The 21808-nt window shown below is 36.4% G+C and overlaps 1 protein-coding gene across 3 annotated transcripts in view; it reads right to left on the bottom strand.

Moving 5' to 3' along the window:
- LOC6505471 (paired box protein Pax-6) overlaps positions 1-21808 on the bottom strand; it is a 44038-nt gene that overhangs the window by 7080 nt on the left and 15150 nt on the right. For all 3 annotated transcript variants that reach the window (XM_001966210.4, XM_032455877.2, XM_044717600.1), the window contains 2 exons: positions 10165-10338; positions 6907-7179 (listed from right to left, as the gene is read on the bottom strand). In XM_001966210.4, coding sequence (XP_001966246.1) covers positions 6907-7179; positions 10165-10338 — 447 coding nt within the window. The remainder of the gene's footprint in view (positions 1-6906; positions 7180-10164; positions 10339-21808) is intronic.

Here is a 21808-nt window from a genome sequence, read left to right as displayed (position 1 = left end):
CACTCGGCTAATCTCGAACTTCGTTGCTTGATGGCAATATTTGATGTAATTCTGCTTTGTGTATCAGTGTCTCATGTCTTAATGAGAAGACTTACAAATGCACAATTTTACGAGTAGAAAGCTTTATATGCATATGCCCCCACTGAGCATATAATGCATATAAATAAAACTTAAATTACAGCCACCACCGTTTTTGGGCCAAATCATGGATTAAAAGGTAAAAAAAAAAAACCAGGCAAACCAACTCCGCCAATACTTTTCTAATATTTATTATTTTATATCGCATACCCAAAATAAATTGTTACATTCAACAATTGGTTTAACTAGAAAAACTGGAAAAACGCAATTTCCAGTTTTTTTAATTTTTTATCTTGGCGCATTTATTTTAGATGTTTATTATATGATTGATCGGATATGCCATAGCTTTGTTTTTTTTTATAAGATAGAAGGATTGGACTTAGTACAGATTGCATCTTATCCGATTTGCAAAATTTTATTAGGATAATTGGCTAACTTGTTGTTTTTGAAGCTAGAATGATGGGACTATCTACGGTTTCCGTTTTGGGCAATCTAATCCTATGTTTCATAAGAATCGGCTAACTATATCCTATACCTGCCATATAACTGAACGATCGGAAATGGCACAACCTTTCTATTTTTAAAGATGCTTGGGGCTGTTTCCAATAATTTTATTAGAAATTTTGTTGATGGTGAAATTCTCATAAGGATCGGGCAACTATATAGGATCCGATATATATAATAATAATATAAGCTTCTGCTTAACTGCAAGGGTATATCAACTTCGGCTCCGCTTGAAGTTAGCTTTCCTTTCTTGTTTTTTTTTTATAATTTATTATATAGTGGAACTCTCATAAGGATAGGCCTCTCATATGTTAATTTGTTAAAATAATTTGGTTTCCCACAACTACGAAACAATTTTGGATTTTAAATAAATTTTTGGGCAAATTTTTAATTAAAATTTTTAAACTAACCAAATTCCAAAACCTTTGTAAATTAAAAATACGTATAACTTCAGAGCCACTGAAGCTATCGAAAAATTCTTTACGTCTTTGGAAAGTTTTTTAATTATTCCACCTTCTTGAATGTCAAAATCTATAGAGTAAAAAAAAAGAGTTTTGATGTTTATCCTTACAATTAAAGTATTGCTAACTGAGTGAATCTCCTGTCCAGAGGTTACTTCCATATATATGTATTGCATATATTATGCGTTCTATTTTAAATAATTGAAGATCAATACATACAAACAACAACTGATATTATATAAAAAAAACTTCTTGACGAGGTAAAGTACCGGTAACGAACCTGCATGCGAAACCCAAAATATCTGATATCAATTTTAGTGACGAAAATATGCTATATAGGTGTACAAAATTGCATATAAAAAATATTCTTGTTCGGCACGTGCAAGAAAAACAAAAACAAGAAAGGAAAGCTAACTTCGGGCGGAGCCGAAGTTGATATACCCTTGCAGTTCAGTCGCAGTCTTATTTTATTAGATATATAGCGGATCGTTTATAGTCGGCCGATCCTGATGAAAATTGGCAGATTAGATTGTTTTCTCCAAAATAGAATCTGTACCAAATCCCATCTTTCTAACTTAAAAAACACTAAAGTTATGCCAATTCCAATCGTTCTATGACAGCTATAGGATATAGTCGGCCGATCCTTATGAAATTTTGTACATAAGATATTTTGGTCAAATATAACAGGTGTGGAAAGTCCCAACCCTGTAACTTAAAAAACACCAAAGTTATGGCATTTCCGATCAATCGGTTATATGGCAGCTATAGGATATAGTCGACCGATCCCGGCCGTTCCGACTTATATACTGCCTGCAAAGGAAATAAGGATGTGTGCAAAGTTTCAACTCGATAGCTTTAAAACTGAGAGACTAGTTTGCGTAGAAACAGACAGACGGACAGACGGACAGACGGACATGCTCATATCGACTCAGGAGGTGATCCTGATCAAGAATATATATACTTTATAGGGTCGGAGATGTCTCCTTCACTGCGTTCCACACTTTTTGACCAAAATTATAATACCCTCTGCAAGGGTATAAAAATCAGTCATTTTGTACACCTATATGTATGTATGCTGGTGGAAGAAATGCCCTATCTTGACGATCTTGCATTATCAGGTCATGCATGGCGTCAATGTTCTCTGGAAAAGCGACTGTTTTCGGACGACCTTCATAGCCTTCATCTTCGAGCGAGCGTCGGCCACGATTGAATTCATTGTACCAGTTTTTCACAGTGCTATAAGATGGTGCTCCATCGCCAAACAAAGATTTAAGTTCATCGATGCTTTCTTGTTGTGTCGAAAGCCGAAATTCACGTCGAAAACCGTGAAAACTGATTGCGCGAAAATGTTCACGAGTTAATTCCATTTTCTGGCAAATAGAATTTTTCAAGTCAGTGTAAACAAAACAAAATACGTTCTGAACAGTGGCGGCGCTAGCCTCGTTGGCGCTCGGGGCGAAAGACGCTTTTGCCGCCCCCCCCCCCCCCGGTCATCAAAAATTTTCAATGCAATCATGAAATTTTTAATAATTACATTGTTGGAATACTTAGAACAAGGGTTTTTTAAAATTTAACTTTTCTTGCTTTCGCCTCTGCAAAAGCAGTGATGATATCATTATAATCTACTGATGTAGCTATATCAACTTTTTTGTTTTTTTTTTTTTTTGCTTAAATTTTTTGCACCAATTGCACCAATTTTGCAGCCCCTTAGTCTTGGCGCTCGGGGCGACTGCCCCTTTCGCCCCCCCCTCGCTCCACCACTGCCAATGAAAACGTCAGATGGCGCCAGGCAACACTTAGTATGGCCTAGGCCAGAAATATATATAGCAACCCTCGCATAGCGTAGCGGGTCGTATATAGTTGGCCGATCCTTATGAGACTTTCACTATCAAATAAATTTTCTAATAAAAGTATTGGCTGTTTCCAACCATCTTTAAAAATAGAAAGGCTGTGCCATTTTCGATCATTCAGTTACCTGATACCTATAGAATATAGTCGACCGATCCTTATGAAGTTTGGAAGGTCGTATTAGGTTAACTAAAATAAATTTCCCTGAAAGATTCTATTTCTAATAAAAATGTCGGAAACTGCTCCAAGCGTCTTTAAAAAAAGCAGGATTGGGTCATTTCCGATCGTTAAGTTATATGATTGGATAACTTTGCCCAGAATTTTTATACCCTTGCAGAGGGTATTATAATTTTGGTCAAAAGTGTGCAACGCAGTGAAGGAGACATCTCCGACCCTATAAAGTATATATATTCTTGATCAGGATCACCTCCTGAGTCGATATAAGCATGTCCGTCTGTCCGTCTGTCCGTCTGTCTGTCTGTCTGTCTGTCCGTCTGTCTGTCTGTTTCTACGCAAACTAGTCTCTCAGTTTTAAAGCTATCGAGTTGAAACTTTGCACACACCCTTCTTTCCTTTGCAGGTAGTACATAAGTCGGAACGGCCGGGATCGGTCGACTATATCCTATAGCTGGCATATAACTGATTGATCGGAAATGGCATAACTTCGTTGTTTTTCAAGTTAGAAGGTTGGGACTTTCTATGGATTCTTATTTGGTCCAACTTATACGATCTGCCAAATTTCATAAAGATCGGTCGACTATATCCTATAGCTGCCATATAACTGATTGATCGGAAATGGCATAACTTCGTTGTTTTTCAAGTTAGAAGGATGGGATTTTCAATGTATGCTTCTTTGGTCAAAATAATTCGATATGCCAAATTTCATAAGGATCGGCCGACTATATACGATCCGCTGTATATCTAATAATATAGATGCGTGGCGCCACCTATCGGACTGCGACTGAACTGCAAGGGTATATAAACTTCGGCTCCGCCCGAAGTTAGCTTTCCTTTCTTGTTTAATCTGACTTTGCCGTATCCATGTTTTTACATGTTTTTACGATTGCTCTCATCAGATTGCCTATATCTTTGAAACGAGCTTCTTCTTCTCGCGACAATCTAAATATACTGTATCATTTTCGGAGCATATTTGACCTATATAGTTCATTGAACCATACAATGCGTAAAAACAATATTATTCTTCAATATTACTTCTGCCGCGCTCTTCGAATATTCATATATATATTCCTTTCCTGAGTTGTATTCTCTAGTCGTGTAACCCGTTACATTATTTGTTACTCTGAAGTGGTTCTCGCTCTCACTACAGTGGACAAATCTCTGTCAATAATGAGTCTAATTCGCACTGCTAAAATATGCAAGTTTGGAGGATCCATCACTGGTGACTCGTATCACCTGCTGGCGTTAAAATAATTGCTAACATATTAAATGTGCTGGCACAATGGATGGATAAGGTCTAACTTGGTCTTGTATTGCCCATAGAGAGATTGAGCAGACGAAAAATGGCTTTCGTAATGTCCGTAAGTAAATTTCTGCACTTAATGAGCAATTTTTTACACTTGAGACTCAACTTCCTGGTCTCAAGTTATTAATGGATTCTCCAAGGAGAAAAATTCCGAACAACAACCTGACGGTGGTAAATTTATTGGGTACTCCTGCTTCTCATGCGATTCATTCGGATACATTTTTAACGCCTAATACATCATCGCCGTCTGTTGTTCCTGTGGAAGTGATCCGTTCACCCAGTCAGCCAATGGAATCGTCAAGGAGTCTTGGTCCACCTATTGTCTTGGATCCTCTATCGATGGAAAACCAGCAAGATCCTGTGGTACCTTCTCCTAGGCCTCTCACTGGTGTGGCGCCCGAAATAAGATCTTCTGAGCTTATGCTTATAGCTGTTGCACTTCGTAAAGCTATATTTGTATTCCGCCTTATTCCGGATGCCACTGTGGATGATGTCAGGAGTCACCTCTTAAACCATCTTAAGGTAGCTCCTAATGAATTAGCACTTGAATCCGTCAGCCCGGCCTGAACACAGTATTATAAATGAATATTTAGGCAAATATCCTCTAAATCCCAACTACGCCGATTCAGCTCCAAAAAATTATAATATGATTCTTCTTTCTGCTACCAAAACGTTCGAAGTATTCTGGGTAACTTGAGCCAATTTTTTACTAAGAGTGCTTCTTTTGATTTTGATGCTATTGCACTTACTAAAAACTGGCTTAATTCCTCTGCCTCTGATTATGAAATTTTTGTTCCAAGTACACTGTGTTTCGAATGGATAGGCCATCTTTCGCAGGCGGTGTCTTCATTGCTGTTAATAATGAGTACTCAGCTGAACTAAATTTTTTCTCGAATCAGTTTGGAATCGGGTTCATCGCTGTAAAAATAGCTGTTGGTTCCTATATACCTCCATCGGTTGAGGATACTGTATATTTTCAACACCTTGTGGCTATTAAGTCAATGACTCTGATTTTGTCCTAATTATGGGTGATTTCAACCTTCCCCAAATCTCCTGGATCCCGTGTGAAAATGACAATTCCCTGCATGCCAGTTGTCGCAACGACTTTACTGAAGAATTAATAGAAATTGCTTTTTTCCAAATTAACCCCATCCTTAACACACTTAGCAGATCTCTAGACCTTATTTTCTCTAATATGATATCCTCTGTGCCTGTAAATTGGTTTTCACCACTATCGCTTCCTGAAGAATTACACCATCCTACACTATTGGTTTCTGTGTTAATTGATGTCCCTCATATTCATTCTAATTATAAGGCTGAGTCTCGTACTAAATGTCATTCGCAATCATTTAGCTGGAATCGACTAGGAATATCTTTCATCTTTTAACTCTATTGAAGCTGCTACTGATTCTTTTCATGATATAACCCATAACGCGATGGACAAACTTGTTGATGGATTACTGATGATAGAATACTGTTCATGCGTTTGGAGTCCGCAATATATGGTTTCTTTTATTTGCTTTAAAATACTTAAACTGGGATTCAGATGGTCTCCTTTCACTATATCTTTGCCGGCTAAAGTTATTAGACCTACCACCATTGCAGGTACGTCGTACTTGTGCTGGAGTCATGCTCCTTCATAAAATCATTCTCGGTCAAGTTAACTCGAAACTTTTACTGGAAAAGATACTTTTTTCTGTTTCAAACAGGTCAACCAAGTCCTTCCGACCCCTTTGGTTACCAATTTGTAGAACTAATTTTGCGGACCATGATCCTTTTCGTGTTATCTGTAAAAATTATAACCTTTTGTCACATTTATTTTCCCCTGAATTAACCCTAGATGTAATAAAATGAAAATTGATTGTTTTCTATTAGATAAATTTAGCCTTACTCTTAATTATAATTAATTTTAAAAATTTTATAAATAACAGTTAATTGTTAGTTGTAAATAGGATTCAATAAATAAATAAAAATAAAATCTTTATAAAGTCCCAATTTTCTAGCCTAAAAAAAACAAAGTAACGCCAATTCCGATCATTCAGTTATACGACAGCTATAGGATATAGTCGGCCGATCCTTATAAAATTTGGCATCCTTAGAAAGTCCCATTAATCCAACATAAAAAAATACCAAAGCTATGGCATTTACGATCAATCAGTTATATGGAAGTCCTATAGCTTCCATATAACTCGACCGATCCTGTTCCGAATATAGCCAAGAATATATATACTTTATAGGGTCGGAGGTATAACCTTCACTGCTTAGCACACTTTTGACCAAAATTATAATTCCCTCTGCAAGGATATAACCGCAGCTCAGAATGTGAACTCATAAACAAATTAGGAGAAAGAAATAAAATTGGGAAAATCGAACTCATAACATTGTTACAGTGATGACAAGTGCATCTGCAAAAGCAGTTGGAGTACATGGATATACGAACTACCTCCTAATAGTATATTTTGTAACAAGATCATGAAAGTGTGTTTTATGAGTGCTTTATAGATTTCAATAAATTTAGTAGCGTTTACTTACTGACTGTGGGGCATATGCCTGTTACCGTCAACAACGAACAGGCGCTCATATTAGTTGGACTATTAGTTGCCGATACTGTAGTTGAAGTTGTAGATGAAGTTCCGCTAGCACAAGTTGAATTTGGAGTTCTCCTCTGATTTCGCAGTTTTTCTTCACGACGCCATTTAGCGCGTCGGTTTGAAAACCAAACTTGAATTCTTGCTTCTGGTAAGCCAATCTTACCAGCCAATCTTTCTCTCGCAAAAACATCTGGGTAATGTGTACGTTCAAATTCTAAAAAAAATAGGATAAATTGATTATTAACAAAAAAGGAAAGCTAACTTCGAGCGGAGCCGAAGTTGATATACCCTTGCAGAAGCTTACACAATTAAATATATATCAGATCGTATATAGCTAACCGATCCTTATGAGAATTTCACCATCGAATCGATTTTCTAATAAAAATGTTGGAAACAGCCGTACGCGTCTTTAACAAGAAAGGAAAGCTTACTTCGGGCGGAGCCGAAGTTTATATACCCTTGCAGTTGAGTCGCAGTCCGCTAGGTGGCGACACGCATCTTATATTATTAGATATATAAGCGAATCGTATATAGTCGGCTGATCCTTATGAAATTTGGCATATCGAATTATTTTGACCAGGAAGGAATCCATTGAAACTCCCATCCGTCTAACTTGAAAAACAACCAAGTTAAGGCATTTCCGATCAATCTGTTATATGGCAGCTATAGGATATAGACGGCCGATCCTTATGAAATTTGGCAGTTACGTTTGCCCAAATTAAAATCCATAGAAAGGCCCATCCTTCTAGCTTGAAAAACTACGAAGTTATAGCATTTCCGATCAATCAGTTATATGGCAGCTATAGGATATAGTCGACCGATACCGGCCGTTCCGAATTAGATACTGTTTCAACTCGCAAAGTTTCAACTCGATAGATTTAAAACTGAGAGACTATTTTGCGTAGAAACGGACATGCTCATATCGACTCAGGAGGTGATCCTGATCAAGGATATATATACTTTATAGGGTCGGAGATGTCTCCTTCACTGCGTTGCACACTTTTGATCAAAATCAATATACCCTCTGCAAGGGTATAAAAATAGCAAGGTTGTGCCATTTCCGATCATTCAGTTATATGGCAGCTATAGGGTCTTTCCACACATGTTATATTTGACCAAAATATCTTATGTACAAAAATTATAAGGATCGGCCGTCTATATCCTATAGCTGCCATATAACTTATTGATCGGAAATGCTATAACTTCGTTGTTTTTCAAGTTAGAAGGATGGGAGTTTCAATGGATTCTTCTTTTGGCAAAATAATTCGATTTGCCAAATTTCATAAGGATCGGCCAACTATATACGATCCGCTATATATCTAATTATATAAGATGCGTGGCGCCATCTAGCGGACTGCGACTCAACTGCACGGGTATATACACTTCGGCTCCGCCCGAAGTTAGCTTTCCTTTCTTGTTTTTTAATTTTTTTGCCCATTTATGTATACATATGTAAAGAAAATGTACTGTTTTTATTGTCCTGTACATGATTTTGAACTATCATTTTCAAAATATTTCATTCAAATTTTTTGCATATATAATACATTAAGGGGGCATGCGCACTTGAAATTTTCAAAAAATCGAATTTTTTTTTTTGCATTTTCTTAAAGTATATACATTTAGAAATGTGTCCACAAAATTTTGAAATGATCCGGTGAAAATACACTGAGCTACACATGTTGAAAGGGAGGGGCCTCCGGTAAGTGTAATGGTGAGTTGAAACTTTAAACACGTTTTTCTCAAAACTACGTTTTTGAAGTCGGTGACCACTCTTACTCGAAAACTAGTGACCCGATTGTCTTGAAATTTAGCATGCTCTTTTATTACATAATAATCTAGTACTAAATCGAAGGATTGATTTTTTTATGCAAAACTTTTTTTTTTACAGCTGAAAAACTACCGTTTTTTTTAACGAAAAACGATTTTTCAACTTTGAAAGGTCGCCATTTTGTCAAATATTTTTTTTTTAATATCCTTCGATTAAGTACTAGATAAACTTTTAATAAATGTAAATCCGTTTCATTTTTTGATTTCAAACGATCCAGATTTTCACAGTGTTGGTCACCGCAACTCGTCTTTTTCGGACGGAACTTTGAAACCCCTAAATTTTTTCTACTTTTTTTTTTTAAATTTAAGTTAAAAAAATTGTGTGCGTGGAGTCCCTACGCGCGAAAGAAGTGAAACTTCTTAGCGATATTCCAAAAAATGCATATTATTTCGTATAAAAGAAAAATAGCGGGAGGGAAAGGATAAAAATAAGGTGGAGTGACCAACACTTTCTTCAATTCACATTTTATAAATTTATTATAAAGCAAAGTCCAAGTTCTGCTTTCTTTCGTGCTCGGTATTCACGATAATATTGTGCTCTGTTCCCTCCTCTTAAAACACCGGCTGCACTGTCTTTTTCCGCTGTAAAATCAATTCAAAATCAAACCATTAAAATTTTTGCCAATCCAATTGATATTAATTTCAAGATGATATGATCCACAAGGTGCATCTGTTATGGACAATTGAAATATTCAAGAGAAACGTACCACCACATAACCTGGAATCCGCTGTGTTATGCGAATTTTCACTGTCATTCATTTTATTGTTTGTTTGAATCACTATTCACTGTACTAATACTACAAGTAGTGCGTCAATATTATATAGAACACGAATTAATTATGGGAAACACTTTAATAACAAAATACGAGATAAGAATAAGAAAAAGAATTTTCGACACATAGGACGCTTGATGCACTCACGCATAGGCACTAATATTAGTCTAGGCAGCTGTTACGCGCTACGTGTATCGCCATAGCAGCGCATGCGCCTGGCGATACCTTACTCTCATTCACTCTCTCTCTCTCTCGCACTCTATCTTTCTCTTTTCCTCTTCTCCTTCCGAGTTGCGTTAAGCGTTCAACGCTATTCCCCCTCCACTGGAGCGTTAAACGTTTAACGCAACATTTTCCGGCGTCGTATAAGAAGTTTCACTTCAAAAACGACATTTCAAAAAAATTCAATAGTTTACGAGAAAAAAATTCGGAAAAATGCCTATTTTTTGGCCCTCCAACTGCGCATGCCCCCTTAAGAGATTCTTACGATTAGGAACATGAGCTTTAATAACGTTTATAAATATTTTCGTTAACCTATAGGATAAAGTATGTAACCTATGGGATAAAGTATGTATTTTAACTCTCCGAAATAATCTTACCTTTTTCTAAATTATCTATTTGCTCGTTTGTAAAAGAAGTTCGATTTCGCTGCAGCTTTCTTTTGAGTATAAGTCGAGCTTGATCATCTTCACTATTTCCTACATTTGAAGTTCCTCCATTTGAGTTTTCACCTTCCCCAGAGTTTGTTTCATCGGATTGGTGACCGTCAAGTTCTGAAATATAAGAAAATATATATTGCAATTTATATTTCAAATTTAAAATCTGTATTTTTGGAAATCTAGACCCCTATTGTAAATATATCAACGAAGTTTAAAAGTGTTTGAAAATGTTGATGCCGAGCTATTCTAATAGCTAATATAAATCTATAAAAAAAAGTTTTTTTTCAGTTTTTTAACTGGGTTGTTACGGTTTAATATAGGAAATTTTACCAACTTTTCTGGCCAAATTTAATGACTCAAACACAAAACAAGATATTTCAATGCGGCATTTTATATGTAAGTCAGAACGGCCAGGATGGGTTGATTATATCTTTATTCTGTCATTTAACTTATTGATCGGAAATGGCATAACTTAAATTTGTTTTGGGAAAGAAGATTTTGACTTAAAACAGGTATTATGTTTGACAAACTAATCCGACCTACCGAATTTCATAAACATCGGAACGATTTGAAATGGCACAACCTTGGTATTTTTAAATATGCTTAAGTCTTTTTCTAACTTTTTTTGTAGAGAATTGATTTGATGGTGAAATTATGGGTATGGGTAATCAAGGGTATATCAATTTCGGCTCTAACCGAAGTTAGCTTTCCTTTCTTGTGGATTTTGTGGATTGTCCTATGGGCCGCTCTGAGTTAGACGCGGCTCGCTGAGGCCCGGATATTGTGTTTCATAAAATGTTAATAAATCTATGTTTATTAGAGTCAATGTTAAAGAAAGAAAGTGCTAGGTCTACTACTCAGATCACTTGGTATTGGGTTTCATCTGAATTCACTGGCTTTGCTCGCCCCGGTCAGTCTGTGATTTCTGTTTCTATGCTACCTACCAGTGTCTATTCTTGCGTCTAAATCGGCAGTGTCCTTCTTAGCACGGTGCCTGACCAGAGGCTGCGATCCAAAACTTCATGGAACTTGTTTCGACCTGGCTATGGTTGGGACCCCTTAGGAACCTACGTGGTGGTTGTCGTGTATCACCCAAAAGCGGGTAGAGCCCTTAGGTTCTAGGAGTTGCGTTATACAACCGGGTTCCATTGTACTGCGTTATACAACCGCGTTGCGTTATACAACCGGGTTCCATTGTACTCTACGAGTTCCGGGTATAAAAATTGGAAAGAGGTATCAAAATTTCTGAAAAAGCTGTTATTCTTAGTTGAGGTACGAATTGACGCGTATTTAGGATGTCACGAATTTTAGTGGAATTTCTCTCAAAACAAACAAAGTTTGGCAAATTTTTGGATAAAAAGACTCTTAGTAACACAATACCTTTCTTATGGTATATAACTTATCTTAACTATATATTGTGTCTGCTTAACTATACAATATATTGGGTATATTGTATATTGTGTGTCTTAATTATATATTGTGTGTTAGAGTGCAATGCTCAACCGATTATCGCACTCGGCCATACAACTCATAACAACAAGTTCATTTTAATTAAATGGGAGTTTTATTTTTTTTTTATACCCTTGCCCTTTATAATTTACCCTCTATAATTTTGGTCAAAAGTGTGCAACGCAGTGAAGGAGACACCTCCGACACTATAAAGTATATATATTCTTGATCAGGATCACCTCCTGAGTCGATATAAACATATCCTTCTGTCCGTCAGTCTGTTTGTCTGTTTCTACGCAAACTAGTCTCAGTTTTAAAGCTATCGAGTTGAAACTTTGCACACATCCTTGTTTTGGGCAGTATATAAGTTGGAACGGCCGGGATCGGTCGACTGCCATAACTTTGGTGTCATTTAAGCTAGAATGATGGGACTTTCTACGGATTCCCTGTTGGGGAATCAAATTAGATCTGCCAAATTTCATACTGATCGGTCAACTATATCCTATAGCCGCCATATAAATGAACGATCGGAAATGAAACAACCTTCACTGCAAGGATATATCAACTTCGGCTTCGCCCGAAGTTAGCTTTCTTGTTTTTAAATGGTTTGTTTTGTAACTGTCGTACCGTTCCTCAAATCACAAGACAATGAACCTTGGACAAGCTGGTAAGGCATGAGCCACAACACCGCATAGGGTGCACAGAGCAGAACGAGTGTTACTAACCACGCACGAAGATCGGTTGGTATTAGGATACACATCGGCCGTCCGCTTTGCTGGTGGATGCGTGGCTACACATTCCACACCTTCAAGCGTCCGTCATTTTTCTCCAAGAATCGAGCCAAAAACTCCCACGATGGAGGACTGTCCTCCTTGCTCTCTGAGAGAGAATCCTCCCACTTCGCCCTTGTCGCAGGATCAGGCTTCTGTAGGATTAACTGGACATACAGGCACCCTTGGATCTCGGCAGGTCATCCAGAACTCATAAGGGCCAGCATATGACCATTGAAACGGTCGGATAATACCGAAGAGTTGCAACGGATCCCGGCTCAACCACCCTTAGCTGCAGAATCTCGTTCATGTGAACCTGGAATATTAATCGTCGATTACTAAAACGGTTGTGCAAAAGATCAAAGGCAACATAATAGTTAGCGTCAGTAATCTGCAGCGCTTTAACGGTCTCTAAGGCGGACTCACGCAGACATGAAATGAGCCACCTGAGCATCTCCATCTTGGTCAAATGGGGATGGCTGTCAATCGTCGTCCTAAGCACGGCGCAGAAACTCGGCATAGCCGCCGCTAATTGTTGGCATCGGCAACGGGGGAAATGCGGAAGCAGGCCTGCTTCACCACTGGTACCATCCAAAAGCGTAGAGTGCGCAGCAAGCGCTCTCATGAAGCGCTTGGAGACCTCCAACTAATTATCAACGTGCACGTCCGTGGCCAGCTGAGAGAATTTCCAATTTAAATCACTTCCGATCTCGCTATAATTTAACTCCTCCAATTCCTCCTGCAGCGTAGTGAATCGATCGCGCAGACGCTTCTCCCTTGACTCGAGGATCAGGATGGTACAGTTGTCGGTCTGCATCGCAGCCTTGTCCTCCTAATGCAGGACCTCCATTTCCTGACACGTCACCTCTGCACGTCTCTACAGAATCCTCTCCCTACTTGAGGCAGCAGATCCTGTAGATTCACCTCCAGACTCCATTAAGTAATTAAAATGCAAGTTTATCACAACAAAACAACAGAGTTTCCGTGGAACTTTTAATACTGATCACAATACTTAACCGGGATGCGATCGCATCGGGGTCACCAAATGTAACGCTACTATCTTTTTGGCCGAATTAAACAATTTTGATTCATATTTCCAATATTTATTGGGGGTCAATTTAACTCCATAAAACCCAGCCGCTCAAATCGATGCCGAAAAAGTGCATAACAAAGAGCTTAGGCGCAGAAGCTCTACCAAAGCTCACATGAGAAACTGGGAGACAGACAGACAAGAATAAATGCTGATAACAACCGCTGCACTTAAACATATTACTACTATTTTTAAATGGTTTTGTTGGTGGTTGCTTGGCCCTTCATCTTTTCCACCAAAACATTAAATAACCTTTCAAAATATAAATTCCAAAAAAAAGTTGTTTTTGCATACTTTTATGCAACGATTTTTAAGGGGGCATGCGCACTTGTAAATTTCAAAAAACTGAATTTTTTTTTTGCATTTTCTTAAAGTGCATATATTTAGAAATGTGTTCACGAAATTTTAAAATGATCCGGTGAAAATTCATTGAGATACACATGTTTAAAGGTAGCCCGGTTTATTTAGATAAACTCACTATTAGGTGAGTTGAAACTTTAAACACGATTTTCTCAAAACTACGTTTTTGAAGTCGGTGACCACTCTTATTCGAAAACTAGTGACCCGATTGTCTTAAAACTTAGCATGCTTCTTTAATACATAATAATTTAGTACTAAATCGAAGGATTGATTTTTTTATGCAAAACTTTTTTTTTTACAGCTGAAAGACTACCGCTTTTTTTAACGAAAAACGATCGTTCAACGTTGATAGGTAGCCATTTTGTCGTTTTTTTTTGTTTTTTTTATTATCCATCGATTAAGTACTAGATAAACTTTCGATAAATGTAAATCCGTTTCATTTTTTGATTTCCGACGATCCAGATTTCCACAGTCTTGGTCTCCGCGACCCGTGTTTTTCAGACGGACCTCACTTCGACGGGGCATAACTTTTAAACTGCTCAATATTTTCTACTTTTTTTTCAAATTTAAGTTAAAAAAAAATATGTACTTTCACATAATAAAGCGATATTTAAAAAAAAAATTCAATAGTTTACGAGAAAAACATTCGGGAAAAATGTCTATTTTTTGGCACTCTAACTGCGCATGCCCTCTTAAATAATTTCCCAAATAAAAAATGTGTAAGAAAGTAAAATTTTGGGTGTGTTTTTTACTAAAATTTGAGCAAGATTTAAAACATTTTTTTTTCAAAATTGGCTCTAACGATCTTACTTTTATGGCATGTGGAGATAGCTTTTGAGGTAATGCAACTTTTGATGTCGCTCATATCTGGAAAAAGTCGCTTACCCAAAATATTATATGTTCCAATAGATACAGCTACCGATGGTGCTAGCTGTGAAGCTAAGAAACACATTCACAAAATTACTTGAACATATTTGGTAGCCAATTTGATTTTTGTGGTTTGGGCACATAAAAAATTTTAAAAATAAATAGAATACATTTTTTTTATTTTTTTTTTTGTTTAAATAAGACGTTCTTAACAAAGATTGACCACTGGCCGCGAACGTTTAAAAACCTAATTTATTGATACTTATAATTTTGGATGGTACTGAACCCTGAACTGAAGGGGAACTGAAATCCCATCAAAAAAATTTCCTAATAAAAATGTTAGAAACAGCCCCAAGCATCTTTAAAAATAGCAAGGTGGTGCCATTTCCGATATAGTATGTAGTCGGCCGATACTACTGAAATTTGGCAGATCCGATTAGGTTGACCAAATTGAATCCGTAGAAAGTTCCATATATCCATATACTTTAAAAACACCAAAGTTTTGTCATTTCCGATCAATCAGTTATATGGCAGCTCGGCCGATCCCGGCTGTTCCGACTTATATACTGCCTGCAAATATATACACGATGTATAATAATATATATAATCAGCTCCGACAAAAGTTAGCTTTTTTTTCTTTTTTTTATATGGTGTATCCTACATTTGCCATATTCGAACCTTGATGTTTTTATACCCTTGCAGAGGGTATTATAATTTTGGTCAAAAGTGTGCAACGCAGTGAAGGAGACATCTCCGACCCTATAAAGTATATATATTCTTGATCAGGATCATCTCCTGAGTCGATATGAGCATGTCCGTCTGTCCGTCTGTCCGTCTGTCTTTTTCTACGCAAACTAGTCTCTCAGTTTTAGAGCTATCGAGTTGAAACTTTGCACACATCCTTCTTTCCTTTGCAGGCAGTATATAAGTCGGAACGGCCGGGATCGGTCGACTATATCCTATAGCTGCCATATAACTGATTGATCGGAAATGCCATAACTTTGGTGTTTTTTAAGTTAGAGGGTTGGGACTTTCCACACATGTTATATTTGACCAAAATATCTTATGTACAAAATTTCATAAGGATCGGCCGACTATATCCTATAGCTGCCATAGAACGATCGAAATCGGCAATACTTTGGTGTTTTTTAAGTTAGAAAGATGGGATTTGGTACAGATTCTATTTTGGGGAAAACAATCTGATCTGCCAATTTTCATAAGGATCGGCCGACTATAAACGATCCGCTATATATCTAATAAAATAAGATGGGTGGCGCCACGTAGCGGACTGCGACTGAACTGCAAGGGTATATCAACTTCGGCTCCGCCCGAAGTTAGCTTTCCTTTCTTGTTTAAGATAGTCCTAAGGACTATTCCAAATTAGATAAAAAAAAATCACGGCTCTTTTTATTCGATATATTCTAAAAAAAACGGCATTCAATAATTGCGGTAAACGATTTGATATCTATATTATATCATAAATTGTATATAAACTTCGGCTCTGCCTGAAGGTACCTTTCCTTCATTGTTCTTATTAATATTTTTAAAATAATTTTTTGTTCGTTCGCTTGTAAAAAAATGTAAAATAAGTACATTTCTAAAAATTTATACATAAGTAATTTTATTAGTTTTTATTAGTTTTGTGCCATTGACGTTGAATGTTAGTGAATGTGACAGTACAAATGCATGTTGACAGCCTTGAGAAATGCCGCAAGAGAGGCCTTGTACTGTCATTATATCTCTCTGAAGCACATGTTTACTGTTCTGACAGCCGTCTACAGTACTAAAATGACAACCGGCATCTGATGCTAAGCAACACAAACGAACTAGCAAAACATGGGAGTTGAACCAACAAATGAAGGTTGAGTTATAACTTGAGGACGGTAGTGTAACACTCACACAGTTAAATATATTAAAGACAACCCCAGATAAGGATATAGAGTGAGGATTCAAAACACAATTTTATAAATATGTATTATCTGTAATCTATTTATGCACCCCTCAACATCGCCAACGAAAAACTCCAACCCCATCCAATCAGTATTCCGAAACATCTCTAACCACAGCCACCCTCACGATTTGGCGTTTAATGAAGTGTCATCGCCTGTAAAATGAGTCTGTAAATCGCATTAAAGCAAACTATACGGTTAAGGGTAAACCTGTCAACCACGGCAGTGGCAACGTCAGAGGTTGCCCAAAGCGATGTGTTTTGCTTAGTTTAGAAGGGAAATAATGGAACGAGTATAACTGTAACTGTTCTAGATATGGTACACATGGTTGCGGTTTAGCCTAGACAGTGTGAAAACGTCCCATACTTTTCTAATTCAGTTAGATATAACGTAAGATATAAAATTAAAAGATTTAGAGATAACAAAAACTGTTATTTAAAAAAAAATAATAATTTACGCCCCCTACGTTGGTGGTGAACCGCGTCTTAATAGCACCATGGTATTTGCGAAGAGGCTACTATATAGCCAAAGAATACATGTACATATATAGCGGTAAATTCAATGTTTTGCATGCGTCTTATCTTTTTATCACAAAGTTTCTTAAAATCGTTGAATTTGAAATAATTATAATTTTTGAAGTATTATAATTTTGGTCAAAAGTGTGCAACGCAATGAAGGAGACATCTCCGACCCTATAAAGTATATTTATATCTCAGTTTTAGAGCTATCAAGTTGAAACTTTGCACATATCCTTTTTTGTTTCCAGGCAGTATATAAGTAGGAACGGCCGGGATCGTTCGACTAAATCCTATAGCTGCCATATAAGTGATTGATCGGAAATGCCATAAAATTTAGTGTTTTTTAAGTTAGAGGTTTGGGACTTTCCATACATGTTTTTTTTTGAGCCATAATATCCTTATGAAATTTTGTAGATAAGATAGTCGTATACAGTCGTAGCTGCCATATAACTGAACGATCGGAAATGGCACAACCCTGCTATTTTTAAAGCTGCTTGGGACTGTTTTCATAATTTTTATTTAAAAATTTATTTGAAGGTCAAATTCTGTAAAGGATCGGCCAACTATATACGATTTAATATATACATATATAATAATATAAGCTACCTAACTGCAAGGGTATATCAACTTCGGCTCCGCCCGAAATTTGCTTTCCTTTCTTGTTTTTTTAATTGTGTTTTTGTTATATTACTCGCAGAAAACAAAGTTATATGCTTTTGAATGTACACGGAGAAGGAATCATCTCGTATCCCATAAAGTATATATACGTATAAGCACGCCAGCCGAGTCGATACAACCATTACTGACACTCCGTATGAACGTCTCAGAGACTATCAGAGATAGGCCTATCGCACTTGGCATATAGAATCCTATGGTACCTATTTTGTAAAAATTTAGACACCATCGAAAATAAAATAATAATATGGCGCTAAAACTCTAACAAAACAAATAAAATTTGCCTAAATAAAATTCAGCAATTTTTAGAGGAGCTATAGACTTTTCATTTTGCTGGATTGTTTGAGTTGATCATTTTGTGCTCTACGACGTTTTAAAGGATTTTTAATTGAATTAACTTTTTTATACTCTGTACTCGGGGAATCTTGTATATTGTATTTGTGTGAATGTATGTATGTATGTAACAGGCCTTTGTAACGACTTAGCTATGCTCGTCTATCCGTTCGCTGGGGTGTATAATCGTATAGTTCTCTAAGAAAATAAGAGATACAGCTTTAAGATTTTTTTTTTCCAATCCCTTAACCAATGTCAGATGGGAAGGTTGGAAATTTGATCGTCATTATGGAATCAGCGTCGGGTTTCCTTCCACCAACATTTTCATTATTAGAAAATGGATTTGATAGTGACATTAAAATAAATATCGGTCTTGCTTAACTGCAAGGGTATATTTCTAATATAAGGTATAAGAAAGAAATATAAGCTATAAGAAACAAATTTCATGTTTTTATACTCTTCAAAGGGTATTATAATTTTGGTCAAAAGTGATCAACACAGTAAAGGAGATATACTCCACCGAATAAAGTCTTTATATCCTTGATCAGGATCACCCCTGAGTCGATATAAGCATGTCCGTCTGTCTCTCAGTTTTAGAGCTATCGAGTTGAAACTTTTCACACATCCTTCTTTTTCTTGCAGGTAGTACATAAGTCGGAACGGCCGGGATCGGTCGACTATATCCCATAGCTGTCATATAACTGATTGATCGGAAATGCCATAACTTTGGTGTTTTTTAAGTTAGAGGATGGGACTTTCTTTGCATTCTAATTTGGGCAAACGCATCCGATTTGCCAAATTTCATAAGGATCGGCCGTCTATATCCTATAGCTGCCATATAACTGATTGAACGGAAATGCCATAACTTGGTTGTTTTTCATGTTATTAGGATGGGAGTTTCAATGCATTCCTCTTTGGGCAAAATAATTCGATATGCGAAATTTCATAAGAATCGGCCGACTATATACGATCCGCTATATATCTAATAATATAAGATGCGTGTCGCCACCTAGCGGACTGCGACTCAACTGCAAGGGTATATAAACTTCGGCTCCGCCCGAAATTAGCTTTACTTTCTTGTTTTTATTTTAGTATACATACATTATATATATCACAACATTACATACATTTCAAAAATGATATGTACTAAATTTTTAATATATGGTAAAATTTTATCAATTTCATCTCTTAGGTGTACCGCTGAAACTGTGGGTGATGGAACCTATGTTTGTTCTGGACTTTGGTTCAGTGGAGCCTTAAGGTTATGGAGTATTTTAAATTTTGCGTTTAGGAAAAAAAAATTGAAAATTTTCGGCCGGTGTAATTGCAGGCGATCTCAATGCAAAAAATTTGTAATCACACCAATTAAGCGTATAACAGTACGGATATGCCCAAGTTTATAAATAAGGTATTTCCAGTACTCTTTTCTTCGTAACTGTATGTACAAAGAAATGATCAAACATGGAACCATTGTCACGTTAACGAATTTTAATGACGAAATTGGTTTTTCCTGATGTCAATATGATGCTTCAATATGAACATCGCTGTGAGGATATGCTCACTATTAAAAACAAACATAGCCGGTGTAACCTAGCGAAGTGTATTGCAAATAAGAAGAGATAAATTTGTTTTGGCTAGAGACTAATGTATTGATACGGCCACCAATCTTTTCAGTTGATTAAAAAAACATTTGAAAACTTGGATTGAAAGCCCGTGAAAATGCGCATCAGTAACTTACAGCCTCAGGGAAGCAACCTTTCTGTTACACTAAACAATCCTTTAAATTTCAAGTATCACATAAATGAGGTCGTTGGGTGCATACTTTTGGGTGCTTCGGAACAAACAAATTAAACAAGCCGTTATGAAATGAGAATGTAAATATTTATCAGTTCTCTACAGTCTCGTGGTTTTTGATTTGAAATTTTTTTTCGAAGAAAAAAATTGGTTATTAGGAATAGTTTAACATTAAAGCTTGTTATAAATACTTTCCTGAACTGAAAAAATACGTAATAGCCTTTCGTGGACGGCAGTCCACGAGGTGACAACCTGCATGTCTTGGCGTGCGCGAGAAGACTCAATATATAGCCGAAGAATTAAAAATTTTCTGTACGCATCCGATCTAAATAAATCGAAAGGTATTGTTTAAATTAAATAATTTTTGTTCAAACATTTTCCAAAAGTTGTTTGGTTTGGGAGAAATTAGGGGAAAAGTAAAAAAGTTTTAAATCGCTAAATTGAGGCTAGTGGAGACATTTTGGTCTCCAGATAGAATAGTTTTATATATTCGCATTCTACTCCTAGATACGCGACATTTATTTCAGAAGTTATTCAAAAAATTCGATTTTTACAGTTTTTCCAAATAAAGGCAGTTTGTGGTTGTCTGTTTGCACTATTTTTTCTTGGCAATTCTGAAAAAAATTGGAGATGTTTGTTACTATCTATGAGCAACTATTACGTTAAAGCTTACGTTAAAAATACGTTAATCTTACGGTAAAAAATTAAAAAAACGTTGTTAATTAAAACAAGAAAGGAAATCTAAATTCAAGCGGAGCCCGAAGTTGATATACCCTTGCAGTTAGGTAGCAGCTTATCTTAATCTTATCTTCTTAATATATATAAATCTCGTGTCACAATGTTTGTCTTCAATGGACTCCTAAACCACTTAACCGATTATAATAAAATTCGCACACCATGTGCAGTTCGATCCAACTTGAGAGATAGGATAGTTTAAATCTCAAATTATAGTCGCAATTTTAATTTATTGCTAATTATTTGTCTGTTATTATTTGACAGTCACAATTATTTTTTAACTCCAAATGATTCTAGCAGATGTCTCTACCTTTCGACTGGGTTGAGTAAGTAATCAATAGATGGCGCTGCTATGGTAAATTTACGAACATTTCATATAAGCTACAATTTAACAGCATAATTATCACATGTTGTTGAGGCTATAAAATTAATTAAATTTATTTTGTATTGAAAGAAATACCGTATAATTAAATTATTTTGACTTTTTAAATTTTTTGTGTTAGCATAGCCGGCCACGTGTTACTTAGAAGTGTAAATTGAATTCATATTATAACTAGAACGGTAAAATAGAACTGCAACCAAATGCGCAATGCATTAAGCTACCCGACAATTTTTGCACTGCTGTTCAGGATAAAAATTAATTGATTAAGAGTATTTTCCCGGATATACAGAATAATTATTTGAATCATGAATGGCTTAGTCAACAGACGATTTTGGCAGCAAAAAACGTTGATGTTGACGAAATTAACTTCCAGATACAACAGTTGTTACCAGGCGATCTGATGTTTTTAAAATCAATCGATACTGTTGTTGATGAAAAGGAAAGTGTACATTTTCCGATTTAATTTTTAAATTCATTAGATATCCCTGGAATGCCACCTCAAAATCTTCGATTAAAGATTGGTTCCCCTATTATTCTCCTCCGTAATTTGAATCTACCTCAATCATGTAACGGTACGCGTTTGGTCACCAAAAAGATCACCGGGAACATTCTTGAAGCAACCATTTGGCTTGGAAGTTTAAAGAAAAAGTGGTCCTGCTGCC

This window comes from Drosophila ananassae (assembly GCF_017639315.1).
Source record: "Drosophila ananassae strain 14024-0371.13 chromosome 4 unlocalized genomic scaffold, ASM1763931v2 tig00000054, whole genome shotgun sequence".
Lineage (NCBI taxonomy): Eukaryota > Metazoa > Arthropoda > Insecta > Diptera > Drosophilidae > Drosophila > Drosophila ananassae.
This window is presented reverse-complemented; position numbering and strand designations above follow the sequence as displayed.